General features: G+C 35.6%; 1 protein-coding gene across 4 annotated transcripts in view; it reads left to right on the top strand.

The window, feature by feature from the left end:
- TCF4 (transcription factor 4) overlaps nt 1-15,869 on the top strand; it is a 321,020-nt gene that overhangs the window by 182,101 nt on the left and 123,050 nt on the right. For all 4 annotated transcript variants that reach the window (XM_067545435.1, XM_067545433.1, XM_067545434.1 and 1 more), the window contains 2 exons: nt 11,810-11,939; nt 12,363-12,412. In XM_067545435.1, coding sequence (XP_067401536.1) covers nt 11,810-11,939; nt 12,363-12,412 — 180 coding nt within the window. The remainder of the gene's footprint in view (nt 1-11,809; nt 11,940-12,362; nt 12,413-15,869) is intronic.

Raw genomic sequence — 15,869 nt, 5'->3', positions numbered from 1 at the left:
AAGAGGTTAACACCCTTTGAGGAGGAAAAGAATGTGGTCCTTTAGCACACTTTCAGGAGAAGCATCAAGTGGACCATATGTGGCTTGCTGAGTCAAACCACATGGTGCTTGTTTGGAAGAGCTCTCTTGGGGTCACAGAGAGAGGAGCAAGCAACAAGTACTCTGCTTCCAACCCCTTGCACAATTTAAACTTCCTTTTTGGTTCAAGTGCCACTCCTTGACTCCTCTCCCATTTTTAATACAAAACTGTGGTTCAAGTTCCACTTCTTTGCTCCCCCACTTTTTTAGGGGGAGCAAAGAAGTGGAACTTGAATGTTAACTTGGTAGCGTCTTTTAAAAAATATATCTAATCAACGGATGTGTTCACATTTTTCATATGCCTGAGTCTCTGACATGCTAGATTTTGGATAGGTTTTTAATTTGCTTTTAGTCTCTGGATAACATTATTATACACACAGTTGCTTGATTCTGGATAAGAAAGGAGAGAGTAGTGCTTATCTTTGGGTATATCTATACTGCAGTGTAAGGGTTTGAACTCAGGCTTGAGCTTTTTCCCTTTATACTCAAATCGTACTAACCCAGGGCTCACACCCAGGGTCCCAAGATCCCACAGGTGTAGAGCGTGTGAGCCTGAGTCAAGCCAGGACCCAAGGTTCAAGCCCTATTGCTTTTGCAATGTAGACATAGCCCCACTGGACTTGTGCTCTGGGAATCCGCCAAAGATATTCCACAATCCCACAGACCAACTTTCTTTGTGCTCTGGACAGTCAAGTTTTCCCACACTGCACCATGAATACAGGACTAGAGTTAGCCACATTTTGGGAGGGTACTAGGAAGACTGAGATATGGTAATTGGACTCAGGCCCACATAATGCTGTGTAGATACTGGAGTTCCAGGTCAGGATCCAGGGTCCAGCAATTCCTAACCTGGGGTTACAAATGAGTGTAAGCCCTAGGTTAACAAACCCCTCGACTTACACTGCAATGCATACATACTCTTTGAAACCAACCAACTGTAATGAGTTAACAAAAACATTCTTCTAAGCAGTTAAATTGTTTAGTTGTTTTTGTTTGGGTGGATGGTTGGTTGGTTGTTTTAAAGACAGGAAATTTCTTAATCTTTTGGATATTTTTAATGTAACTTTTCTTTGGGTAATATTAAAAATATTGCTAACACTTAATTTCAGAAAAATACTCTTTTAGAATTTGAACTTCTATAAGCCTTTTCTATGTTCTCATATTCAAAGGGGGAAATAATTATATAACTAAAAATGGGAATTCAGCCACTAAACACCTTTTTAAAACTGAAGTATGTCGGGATATTTTTCCTTGTCTGAAACACCGTGACCCAGTATTCTTGTAGTAAGCTCTTTATAGCTAAATGTTTACACAGGAAAGAGTGATTTTAATTGTCTTGTTAGGTTAACAGGTCTTTTAAAACTTGCTCTATTTTAGGTTTTGAAATAATTTGCCAAAGAGAAACATTTTAAGGCAAGTAGTGATTAGAACATACTTATTGAATTATACAAGAAAGGGCTCACTTGAACTGAAAAAAGAGCACAGACAGACTAGGGAATTATTGCTTGCAGTTCTTATGTATTTTACTTTGGGAAAAAATGCGAAAAAGCTCTTTTCATTGCACAATATGAATTTCCGCACTTCATTAACCCTCATTCTTCCCCTCCTATCATTCCCAATAAGTGACCACATTGCTGATAAGTACCAGATGGATATAGGATTTGAGAAACTTTGGAAAGAAGTGGATGGAATTGGGTATTGCAAAGTCAAATGTTACACTGTAATATATTCTCTAAAAGAATGTGAAAAGCGGTAAAACAGGCGGATGTATGAGCCTTTTCGTAGCCATAGGGCAGTTCTAATTTACATGCCAACACACATGAGTTTTATTTTACTATTACTCCTCTATACATTAAATGGTAGTTACCTTGGTAACACTTACATCATATGCCAATGCTCTGATATAGTGCATGTTTAAAATACAGAAACACTTAATATAACTGAGCTTTGTGTGTTTTGTGGTATTGTATTAGGGAGGAGGCAGGGAAATGTGTCTGTAAGCAGACATATTTTCTTTCCTACATTTTGTTGCTTATCATATACATTGTGAAGGGACACAGAAATGGACAGACTTTCTCTTAATGTTTAATTTTCATTGTTGCATAGAAGAGGTGTGTGAGTGGATGTTTTGTTTACACGAGGGAGACGTTGTAGAGCAATTGAATTGTGTGATGATGTGGCAGTTCTCCACTCAGTTGCTTTGTAAGAAATACCACAGACAGTGCTAAGCTATATGCAGCTGAACATCAATCCACATCAGACTCATTTTGACCATGGGCCAAGTTCTGCCCTATTTTATCCCTCTTATGGCCCACATATATTTCAATGGAGTTACACAGGTATAAACTGAGGGTAAAATTTGGCTCTATATTACCTATCCTGCCATTACCCCTCAAATAATATTCACATAGATTCTGGTTCACATTTGTATATAAACTGCATCACTTTGGTCTAAGTTTGCTACATTTTACTGACTATAATATCTTATTAGATTGGTTACACAGCACAATTGTGCAACTAAGATAAATGACTCCTATCAAGTTTGGTGGCACAAAACTGCACCTCGCTTGATTGGCAAACTGAATGGAGTTCATCCTGGATGGAATTCCCTGAGTAATGAACTTTGTGCAGGACTCTAAGATCCAGATTCCCAGTCTCACTACAGTCCTTATACAACACTCTAATGGCAACATTATTTATGGCTCATAAAGCCTGTTTAAATGGCCCTTCCCTTGGGAAAGAGGGTATCCTTAGGTAATATAGAGCTGGTGTAAAGCTCCATGCTACCCTGGCTCCTGGTGTAGGAGCCATTTCTAGGGGGAATGGCGCATGGTCAGAGTACCACTGTACTCTGGCAATCCCTGGATGTGGGAATAGCACTTTGTGGCCACAGCAGCTGGATGTAAACTGCTATAAATTGGGTTTGCCACAGTGCAACATTAGAGTCCCCAAAGTAGTATAAAGCTACTTTTATCTTCCTCTTTGACCTTGCCCTGAGTGCAACTTAGCTGGACCAGAGAAACTGGACCTAACTAGACTTAAAAGAGTGTCTATAAACCTTGGATGGATTTCTCCCTTGTTATATCTTTTCTCCAAAATAAGGCATTGTACGCAGGGCTGGATTTCCATTAGGCACAGTAGGCACATTCCTGGGGCACCTGTATTCTAGGGGCGCCTAAACAGTGGCGGATTATCGGCCCTGGCCAATTTGAGGGCCCTGCACGAGCGCCGTAACTCTGGCCCTGCCCCCTGCTCCTCTTCCTCTCTCCTGGGACCTGCCGCCCTACTTCTCCTTTTCCCCCTGAGCTCTGCCCCCTGGCCAGGCCAGAACCTGGAGCCTGGTGAGCATATTCCCCCCTGCCTGGAGCTGGCCAAGCCAGTCTCCCCAATCCCCCCACCAGCCCTGCTCTCCCCAGTCGCCCCTCCCCCCCGCGTAGAAAAAGGTCAGCTTTTAGATGGGGGGGGAGGGGGGAGAGTATGGAGATGCTGTGCCTTGGGGTGCATAAATTGTAAATCCAGCCCTCTTTGTATGGTGGTGAAAATCCCAGGATTGTGTTCAGTAGGTTTTCCAGGTTTATTTGTTTTCTCCAGGTTTGTTTGTTTTTGTAGTTTGGGTTATTGTATTTGTGTATGGGTGGGTGGGATTTTTTTTTAAATGTATTTGTCAATCTGGATTGTTTACATATATATGAAAGTTCTTTGATGGTAGAAAGGTTAGGTTCAAATTCCAGTCTGTGAATGAAAGCTGTGTTCTGAAAAGTTAAAAATGAAGTGGAAAACATTACAGTCCTTGTTAGGCCTAGGTTAGTAAACAATCAGAAAGTTGAAGAATTTTCATGAAATCTAGAGAGGGAATGGAGATGTGGGAAATCATTAGGGGTTGGAGAGAGGGTTGAACCTAGTAGGTGGAATCAGCTGTCATTGGATGTTGTATAGGGAAGTGTCTGGAGATGTGAATATTGTGGATGCTTGATTTACTAGCCACTACAAAATTCTGGAAGCTGGATACAGTACATGATAATATGCTTGTATACAATGTTAGTTGACATATTGTTTTAATCTTCAAAGTGTAGAATTCACTAAGAAGTTGTTTCTCATTCTGATTATTGTAAATTCAGCAATTTCAACTCCAAGCATTTCAAAATCATGAGGAAGCCCTTCCAGGATAATCATATAGCAAATGTGAAAAATTGGGATGGGGGTGGGAGTAATATGCGTTTCTATAAGACAAAACATTGAATACCGGGACTATCCCTATAAAATCGGGACATCTGGTCACCCTAGTGCCCCCCTCACCTCCCACCCCTTCTCCGTAAATCACAAGGTTGCGTTAAAAATCATGAGATTTTGAAGACTATGACTTTGGAGGAGGTTTATTTCTTTCTAGTTTCTGAGCTTTTAGGTAACGCTTGGGTCACATTTTCCACATTTTCTCCACCACCCTGAAAACTGAAATTCTCACAATGCTGGGACCTAGAGCTTTAAGAAAAACATGAGACGCTGTGAGACTCATAATAAGTTAGTGAGCTACATTATAAATGGGAAAGCTGTGGATCAATTTTGCAAACAAGTGATTAGCATTAGTTATCACCAAACAGCAGTGTATGAATTTACCTGACTCAGCATGCCTAAAGTTGAACGAAGAGATAGGCAAGAAGTGAATGTAGGTACAGAAGAAATGAATATAGATAATTCTTCTGAAGTAAAAAGTAAACTTTGTCAAGAGTTGCTAATTAAAAAATTAGAAAGAATTTGTGCTCATGCTTACCTAAAAAGTGTAGAAAAATTAGATTATTTAGGTTAAATGTGCCACTGAATGAAAATTCATCTATTGAAGTAGAAGAGAAGAATATGGAGTTTGCTGATTCTGCAAGTGAGAAATTTTACGCCATCATCAGCATCTCCATTATCAAAACATAGTTGCTATGACATAATTTAAAACCATGTTCCGGCTGTCCATCAGCTGGTCAACATCAGCTTCATTCGAGAGCAGTGTTTTGTTTGTCTTTGACATCCAAAAAATGAAAATGATCAATCTATGGTTATTCCATAAAAGCAAATGAAAGGCAGATAGATGATCTTTGACAGCTGCTAATTTCTTTTATTTTAATAACATTATATTTGATGCTCAAAATGCATAAAATGAACGATTTGGAGAAATGTCTGAAGCACTAGACCCTAGATATAATAGGAAAGAAAATGAAAAGATGCAGTGCTTCTCAGGTGCAGTCATCCAAACTTGTGAGCATTCAAGAAACAATGTAAACCTCTAAGAAAAGTTAAACCACTTGGTGGAAGTTCAGAATTCTCTCTCAAACACTTTCAAGATCACGGTTTGTTGTAGGAAAAAGGAGAATTGATGGCTCAGCTTCACAGATACAGTTGATGGAACTCAAGAAATTGTCTCCATATTTGCATGTTCAGCTACCATGAATATGTTGAAATTTACACTAAGCGTGAGGACTTTAGCTAAAAACATAGCATGCATATTTTACATAACAGAGGGCTCTACAAAGAGGTGCTAAACTTCCAAAAGTCACTGAAGGAGCTTTTGAAGGGACTTGGCAGATTATGGCAGATGACATTGTTGTCACAGTCTCAGTGGAAATCTGGTGTAATAATATAATTAACAACAAATAACTGGAACCACAGAAGGAGATAACGGAGAAACAATTCAGTGAATGTCTTTATTACTTAATCAACATGATTGTTCCCAAATAAAAAGTTCATAAACTTAGCCCAGAACAAGAAGAAGAGGCTGAAGCCTGGATGATGGAACATGATGGTTCTCCTCCAGCATTTAAAATTTAAGATTCAGATTTGTATCCAAAATCTATATTTGGGAAATTGGTTGTACTACAGTTTGTTGTCTCAAAATGATAGAAAATTGTGGAAGTAAAATCATAGAAGACAAGAGAGTTGAATTTAAAATTTTGGATTTTTTAAAAGATCAATACTCCTATTTCACCATCTCAGCATTAATCAAGCATGGTTTTGGCACATTCAGGTTGACTACGTTGTAAGCTTGTAATAGACAAAGGCCCAAATTTTCAAAGGTATTTAGGTGTCACTGCACTGTCTAACTGATTTAGGAGCTTAAATCTCATTTTAAAGGGATTTAGGAGCCAAATCCAATTGACTGAGATTGTGGGGTGGGGGGATTCTGAAAAACGTACATTTTTCATGTTGAGGAAAATCACAACACTCTTCTCTCCTTACTCTTTTTTCTTAATAAAGTCATAAATAAACATAATCTACTACGCCATGGTGTATAAGCAATCTACAACAATTAGATTGTTCTCAGTCCATGCATGTGTGCATAGTAATGTGTTTTGGGGTGCACCTACAAGGAGCTGGGCCTTCCCACTTCTAGGATTAAATCACCTGGAAAAGTGTAGGGAGGAAGTGTGGCTATGATCTTGTGCTACTCGTCCTCACTGGCCTGCAAAGTGAGGTTGGTACAGGACTGTGGGCTGCAATACAAAGCTTGCAAATTGAGTCCATAGTGTACAGTAAGAATGTGAGGAAGAGCCAAACGTGATGAAGAATACAGACTTTCATTCCCACATCCTAAAGGCTAGGCAGATTGATCAGTCTTCCTAATGGCTTTTACAAAAAAGAATGTGGAAAGAATTATGAAAAATAATTTTACTGTGCTCTTTCTATTTGAAGAAGGTGATTTTCTATAATTCCTATGATGTTTATAATAAAATGAACTTGTTAATGTTTTAAGTTGATATATGATTTGGAAGAGTTATAATATAGTAGTTTATATATGTATATGACACACATGATTGTGTGTGTGCATACACTAATAATAGTTCAGCATTTTATGTCTACAGCAATGCTCAGCCTTCAGGCTTGTGAATCTGTACAAAGTCAGTTTGCCACTTCAAAAGGTCTGTGTTCCCCTTTCTGCCTCACATTATACAGATTGAGACCATAAGATTGTTCTACATAAGGAGTGGCAAGTCAGAAGCTATTTGGAAGAGGAGGTCACATTTTATTGGAGATCTACAGCAGTTGCTAGAGAAGGTTGTATGGACTCAAGGTTCCATTGCAGCTAAACGCTGCTCTGAACTCCCCTTACCTGCACACCCTTTCCCAGTTGCAATAACATTTTTCACAAAGGGTGCCTTGCAGCAGGGATAGTTCCTTATGTGCTGTGTAGGAAAACCCGTCTTGCTGCTCAGAATGAAATTGTAAAATTGATCTCTAAGTTATGCTGCTTCACCTGAAGAGCATAATGTGGTGGGTTCCTATCCCAGTCTCCACCATTGGCCAGCCACACTATCCTCGGTGCCACATGGCAACACCGTAGCATAAGTGGTGTGGAGGTTCCTATGCAACCACGTGACAGGAAAGAATGATATGGTGCAGTCACCTTTTCCCTCCATGAGATCCCTCCTGACACTTCTTTGAGTCTTTAGACCCTTCTGCTTCCTGTGCTGGGGAACATATGGCCCCCAGTCACTATACATCACATAGGTTTGTGATCGTAGAATAGAATTGCAGCTGTGTGAGCACTAGAATACTCAAACATGGATTCAACTCTCAAGCATTTGGCAATAGTTCAGAAAAGGAGCTTAATCTGGTTTCATCTAAAACTGTTTTTCTTTGTTCTACAACATCCCCCATGATGTGTTTGATATCTGATCACAATGTAATGGGGAATGACTAAAAAACAGAATACCCAGGAAGTCCAGCAAAGTACCTTCTCGCAGATATTTTTCCTCTAACCTGTGGTGGCGGTGCTGGGTGTTGTGGGTGTTCCCCCACAGATTATAACATTCAAGGTAATTTTCCTTTCATCTACATTAATTATATAGTAATAAAAGGCATCCCATTCTAATCTCACTCATATCTGTAATTAAGGGTAAATATAATAGTTTCAGAAATCTACTTCCCACCCATTAGATTTTTTTAAAAATGATTAAAATGAAACAATTATTCAGTTGCAAAAAAATCATTTTGGTTTGAAAAGCAAAGTTTCAGATGTATGATGGAAGTAGTCTAATTTTTTAAAACTACCATTCTGGTATTAATCAGTTTTGATAAATATGGTTCTTTCTTTTTTAAAAATCTTTATTTTCTGGATTATGTAGACAGAACTCAATAGCTGGTAACTGATTTTACAAGACGGCAGGGCTGAGGGTATGTTAGAGACACAGACCGACTTCCAGGTAGCAAACAAACAAACAAAAAATCCAAATTGACAAAGAACTGCTAGATGTCTGAATCTGGCAATGGATCTTGCTGTGTTGAGAATGTTTTTCATCTGTAATTTTTTTTTAACCAAAACTTTGAAGCCTGACCGGAAAATTCAGTGTGTTACATTCCTTGTTTTTGATAATACAATGTACACTACAAACTGTACAGTTCTGAAGAGTGCCGGGTGCTGGGGAGGGATTTTCACAGAGTATGCAAAATTGCAAGAATATGTCTGTAAGATTTATACAGTTTAGCTCAAACATATGCAGCAAATTGTTTCCTGTGTTTCCTGGGTAGTATGCTGGTGGGACACAAAGATAACATCAGAACATTAGCTTGCACTCAATGGAAAACATGCAACCATTTTAACCCTGTCTAAAATCAGGAGAGGAGTTTGACAGATGTAATACTTAACTTTCAAGTCCATCATTTCTTAATGGCAAATATGAACTTCGGATGCCTAATAATTCATATACTTTTAAGATCAAATATGGACAAAGAGCAAGCCTCAAATGCTATGTAATCTATGGCTTCATGGTTTGTAAATGTTTTATCTTTCTCTTTGTTGCAGGCCATTAACAATGTGACTTGTAGGCTGAACAATAATAAATGTCCATTGTTCTATATATATATATATATATATATATATATTTATCTTAGTTTTCCAGAGTGGAGTGCTTACAGAAGCCCCCTTAACTGCACAAAGATGCATGTTTTTGTTGCCTTTGAAGAAAGATGTTGCTGTCCCAGTAACATACAAAGTTTTTAAAAAAGAAGAAATTAGTCTATGTGGCGATTGTGAAAGTTTATTTAGAGACCAACAATGCTTTTTTTTTTCAGTAAAGACTGATTTTTATTATAGTTAAGAAGTTGCTTATAACATCCTACTCTGCATGAAAATTATTGATGGTAAAATATTTAGTAGTAGTTGTGACCATGCTGTACATGCAAAGGTAATGCACATTCATATACCAACAATGTATATATCTATGCCTTGAATGAACAAACCTTACAAGCAACCAAGACGGTATCATAATGTTGGAAGTCCTTTCTTGCAATCTTTTTAAAACTTTTGCATATTTCTGTCCAGAATACCGCTTTCTATATAACCCATGTATTATTATCTATGTTTGTAGATTTATGTCATCAGGGGTTTGGTACCAAGGAATTAGTAATCATTATAAAAACACAACTAATGGCAAAGAGAAGTAGCCAATAGCTAAACAAATAAAAATGACGAGTTGCCTTAAGATTGCTGCTTATTTCCATTATAGTTGTCTAAATTTTCTGTCTGTAGAAGTTTCACAGCCTTTCCAGGTCTTTATTTAATAAAGAAAACAAAAAATATAACATATGCATTTTCGTACAGATAAAGTGAGCCTTGGTAAATCTAACATAATTTGCAAACTCCATTTTTAGGTACATTCTTAAAAAAATCAAATTACATCAAGTAGGATGGATGTACAAAGCTCTAAGGCTTGTTGTAAGTTAAATCTTTCAGACCACTAGACATATGGATAATCCATGTACGGATTAGCTGGTCTGTCTTTATGTTAAAAATGTATGCATGATAAAAAATACATGGTTGAGTCGGATTTTGTGGCTAGCGGTCTTTCATTCCAGAATGAATTAGTCATAAAAGATATTCAATAAAATTATGTTTGTTTCAATAGTATATTCAGAATGAGTTGAGAACTTTGTCAGGAAGTTTTGCAAGTGTTTCTTTGCCATTATGCGATACACTTGCAAACATTTTTGTCAGTGCAGGTGTATATTAACAAGAGCATAGTCACCACAGGTGTATATTAAATATTTGCTAAATTTAAAGATATTAGCAACAAAAAAGTTGTGACTAACATTCTCACATTTTCAAAACCTGTATAAATAAAATTACATTCTTTTGGAATTTCTATAAAGCCAAATGCTAGATAGCACATTATGTAAAAAGCCCTAAAATAGAATCAATCAAGGATTACTTGTTGACAACCCATTAGTTATTTACACATTGCTCATCTGGAATAAATGTAATATAGTTTTATAGAATCAAAAGTTATCTTTGGATGTTTCTAGAAGTATAGTTAGTGAATAAGGATGTTTTAATTTCTGATTTTCCAGCTCATGGGTCATATTTGACCAACTGCTTTCATTAGAAGACATGCCACTTTGTTGAGCTATTTAGGAATCAAAAAGACTGTCTTAATTTAAAACAAGGAGCCTTTGTTTTAGTTGGTGACTGCCTTGTGAAATTTTTCAGTTCTCAGCGGGTTAACCAGGGAACAGGGGCAGAGTCATAATTGGCCTATTTAGAGTATTTTGCATGTGAATAGTGTGTTAGTGAAGCATTACTAAGTCTGTTGTGAGTGACATGGTGATTAGAATTTAGATTAGGGAAAACACATTCTGTACTTTATCAAGTACAGTAATTAGTTCAGTCAGTAAAAGTTGATTACAAGTAACGATAAAGTTAGATTTTTGGTACTTAATTTTAAAATTTCTTTATTAAATGGTAAATTTGTTCTTAATATAAATGGTAGTATCTACACCTGTTTTATTGCATATCAGAATAATTAAAAGAACAATGTGTTCAATGCAGAGTATAATCAGGGGATTTATATATTATGGGTAAGTTTCAAAGTAGTTTATAGCAAATAGAACATTACTCTTAGAAAATTGTTCTTCTTTCATATTCTTTTACAGATTACAATTTTTCTTTTATTGTGGTCAGATATTGTTTCCTGCTATTTCATAGAATCCATAGTCCTTCCGTCACTAAGTAAATTTTGCATTTGTGGGTGTGCATCTTGTTAGTTATAATATAAACATAAACAGGATATACTTAAAGTCCTTTGTTGCTGCTACTGCTGCTCTCCATTAGCCTGAGATGTTTTGGAGTTATTTTTTTCAGTAACTTGGCAAATTAAACAGTTTTAATTTTTTTTTTTTTTTTTAGCGATTTGTAATTGTATTTTCACATCTTAATCAAATATCGTGTACTTGGTGTGTATGTTTTATATGGTATCTACTTGGTGTATTTTCATTCACGGACCTGAAAATCTTTGCTATATGCAGATAGTTAATGCAGCTATTTTAATACACACTGAATCATAATATTAATAACAGGATAAAGGTTTTTTGTTATGAAAAATATGTTTACAGACACATTTTCTGTGCCGTGAATAAAATGAATAGTACTCAAATATATTTCTTCAATGTAGCTTCAAAAGTTTGTGTTGAACAATGATTGCATTTGCATAAAAAGGCAGTAAGTCTACTTTAAATGTAAGTAATTCTAGGTTTAAAAAAAAAAAAAAAAGAATTTACTCTGTAAAGCATCCTTAGCAAAGGAAAAGTCCCTAAACTGGAAATATTTAGTACTGTGTGCTTTTAAGTCTTGCAGGCTCTTAAACAGTATTTCAATTCGTCTCATGGATTTTTTTTTACAGTATTATTTTAAGCAATAAGAAATGGTTAATGGCTGGGAAAGTTAGATTTCACAATATACATTTTTAAAATCTTTTAGCAAAGTCTCCTTGGAGGTGACATGGATATTGGCAACCCAGGAGCTCTCTCACCCACCAAACCTGGCTCTCAATATTATCAGTATTCTAGCAATAACCCCCGAAGGAGGCCTCTTCACAGCACCTCTATGGGTGAGTTAATTTGTCTTGAATTTTTTTTTCCATTAAAAAATAATAATTGAAGTTTTATTTTATTTAACAGCATTTTGTAGTAAAATCAATAATCTAACTGAAAACAACATAGCATGCTTGTACTTCCGGCTGGGAATACCAATGGTATTTTTTTATTGTTAGTTGCTTCTTTGCTTTCCGTTGGTTGCACACACAAGGATCCTTTTTAAAACAAAACCATCTAAGGAGGGAACAAATTATCTAACACTCCAAATCTACACATTCACTGTTTCCCGGCAACTTTCTATCAAACTTCCAGATCTCAGTAAGTAGCAATGGTGTCCATGCTAAAATTCTAGACTAAAGCAGTCAGAAGCATAATCAGCTTGTTCAGCAAATTTCAGTGAAAACATGTCTTACAATGGCATTTTATCTTTTTTTCAGAAGTACAAACAAAGAAAGTTCGAAAAGTTCCTCCAGGTTTACCATCATCAGTAAGTAGTGCTTGTCCGCTGAGCTTGTTTGTGGTTTTTTTGTTTTTGTTTTTTTTTGCTTTGTATGATCAAAAGGGGTTATAAATGAACCTGATTTATTTATCAATAAAGACTGTAGACAAGGTAAGGATAGTCTAAAAGTCTGGTCATTTGACCAGACTTTGAAGTGATTAGTTATACAATAAGGACAAGTGTTTCTTGGTCATGTTGATTTTCAGCAAGGGAAACTCCAAAGAGAGCTCTGGAAAGATGTCTGAAGTTTGGGTAGTTTTACCTGTACGTGGTTCTGGATAGAATGAGCATTAGTTTCACGTGTTGGTTAACTTCTTTGTCAGTATTATGATGATTTATGGATTTGCATGTTAAAAGAGATTTGTGGAAAGGATTTATGAGAAATTTACATGGGTTTCAGCCCAGAATACAGGGAGAACATCTTTATTTTCTACTGAGGTACCTGAATTAGAGCTATTAAAGTAACTGCATCACTAGCTGTCTGCATGTGTGATACCAGGTGTCAACCAGTGGAATCCAGCTGTTGCCAAAGGCATTACGGGTTATTTAACAAATAAAAGTATAGTCAATAATTACCCAGATTTCCCCTCCCCCAAAAATATGATATATACTTGTAAAGAATAGCTTTGATTAATTTTTTGTGGGAAGAAATATGGATATTATCCCAGCTAAACAGATCAATCTTTTTCAATGCTTACCTTGAAATCTGTCTCACAGGCAGTCAAAAGCTGATATGTCTCTTCAGCTGTATGTAATCCTTTTTTGTGTGATCCAATAACTTTTCATTTGATTTTTCTCCTGTACCAACATTTGGCAGATATGTCTTCTCTTTATTTTTATGGAAAAAAGCTTAACAAATGTATATTACAGCTTTTAAAAGTATTTATCTCAGTGTAATGTACTGTAAATGTATAATAGCCTTAAAAGAGATGATAAAGTATTAGAGTTAGTATAGCTTCTAAGTTTTATTATGGATAAGGATGATATTTTACTCCGCACCTTCCTATTAGTTTTTTTTGTGCTTCACTAATATAAATGTGGATATAGCATTACATCTATGCTAAAAATATATTGGATAGATTTTCAAATCAATGACCTCCTGAGGTCCTTCCAATCCCAATCTTCTATGATTCAGTAGCTATAAATAAAAAAATCTTATACTGAAGAACGGACAACTTTCTTTTCACACCTCATAACCCTATTTGCATTATTTATAAATCTGTATATTAGGAAGAGTTAAATGGTAATCTATCAGAATATATGAACAAATTAATATGTTAATCTGAGATGGATTTTTTGTTTTTACTGTAAACCCAATTAAAATGGAAGTTTACAAACTATCATGTTTTAAAGAGGCTTATTTACTCCTATGAATGTGAGAATCTGTAGTCCCATTACTACTCATTTTAGAAATAATAAAATTGAAATCTGAAAGTGAAAGACATATGAATATCACCATTTAAATGTGAGAGGTGAGGTGGCTGAGGTAATAATATCTTTCATTGGACCCATTTCTGTTGGTGATAGAGACAAGTTTTCAAACTTACACTGAGCTCTTAGAAGAACTCTGTGTAAATCTGAAAGCTTCTCTCTTTCGCCAACAGAAGTTGGTCCAATAAAAGATATTACCTCACCCACCTTGTCTCTCTAATATCCTAGGACCAACACGGCTAAAACAACATTGCATACAATTAATTTAAATGTGCCAGTTATTGTGGGTTTTTTTGTGATATTGGACATATATGAATATGTATCATATTATTGTTGAAATATGGAAATTGTGAAAATAAAAGTTGTTAGTAATAGACATTTTTACTACAAAGTCACTGTACCTATTTTTTAAATTTACTTAGCCACTTATTTTGCAGAAATAGTTAATATTCCCCCCCCCCCCCCCCCAAGGTTTTTATGGGTGTTCTTATGCTTGAAGTTAGCAGTGGATTTAATTTAGATGAATCTTTAGCTTTTAATAGCTTTTATGACATCTTCAAATGATATATTCCTTGCAGCTGTTTACATTTTGAAGCAATCCAGTACATAACATGGATAATATTAAATACAGTAGACTGTACCTTTGAATGTTCTGCAATGGCAGAATAGCTTTGTGCTGCACAAGCCACATAGTTGCCGCAGGGCACAAACGCTTAAAGATGCAGTGTCCTATTTCCTATCTTATATTTAAATTAACTAATAGCTTTTTCCAGAATTCAAAATTTTGCAGATTTCTTTCTGATACGCAGTCTATTTCTGCGACGTAATGCCTGTTTTCTACTTGCTTAATCATTGTCAGATAACAATTTTCCATAATTTCCTATGAATAAAAAATATTTCCCCGTAGACAGATGACCACTTCAGGACAATTACATTGATGTTGTTGTATTCTTGTCATGAGGAGAGAGTTTTATTATGATAGTGTCTGCTGTCTAGTCTCACTGTGCAGTAAGTGTTTCTATTAGAAATCTTTACGGTCAGGGGCTTAAAACTCTGCAGTGAAAGTTTGCTTTGGGCAGATTCTGTACTCTCAGAACATTTTGACATCTTTGCACAATGGTATCAAACCTCTTGCTCTTTTAAACATTTTTTAAAAATTCTATTTTAATTTCTATTTATGTATTGAAATACTTAACCTCTTTAACACTCATAAAACTTGTTTTTTAATAAAATACAGTATTTCTAGGCCAAATAATTCTTAAGGTGGACTATACCCCTTAAGTTCGTGAAATTTGAAATTGCCTTTTATCAGGTGTACAGTACACAGAACAAAACCCGCAACGCCACAACCCCGTATTTTTTTTAAATACTTTAATTGTTCAAAGTGTTACCTAATCAGAATATGTGATCAATTAAATGAAAGTATCCAGTGACATGAATGTAGCAAAAATTCTTAGAGATGCATAACGCTATTTTTAAGTGAGTTTGTATAAATATAACTTTGGCTCTATGCTGTACATTAATATATATCATGAGAAATCATTTGCAAACTTCATAGACGTATTTATTTATTTGTTTGTTTCTTTTCATCTTTGAAAGAACAATGCATCTTTTAAAAGGATCAGAGTATATGTACATGATACATTGTGCAACATTAGACTAGACAGGACTATTATGTCGGATAAATAATATGCATTTATAAATTGACTAAATAGATTATATTGTACTTAGTTGATAGGATGAAAATATTATTGTCTTTCTATTTAAATACTTGTATTAAATTGGTCTCAATATTATTTATACAATGGATTATAAAGGATTTTGGGGAGCAGTTACAGCTGGGTGAATACGTAAATGCTCTTTTACAAAATTTCTGTGATCAGTTGTAACAAATACATTGTCTCTTGCTTTTACTGAAAATGACAGTTGATTTTGAAAGCAAAGGCAATTAAACAGTAAAAATAATCAGAGTTTAAATAATATCAGGATATGATTTAAATACAGAGTCAGGAAG

The sequence above is a fragment of the Emydura macquarii genome, unplaced genomic scaffold (assembly GCF_026122565.2).
Source record: "Emydura macquarii macquarii isolate MOO-44397 ecotype Brisbane River unplaced genomic scaffold, CSIRO-AGI_Emac_v2 contig_1045, whole genome shotgun sequence".
In the NCBI taxonomy this organism is placed as follows: Eukaryota; Metazoa; Chordata; order Testudines; family Chelidae; genus Emydura; species Emydura macquarii.
The sequence above is the reverse complement of the archived record's forward strand: the minus strand, read 5'-3'. Positions and strand labels throughout refer to the sequence as shown.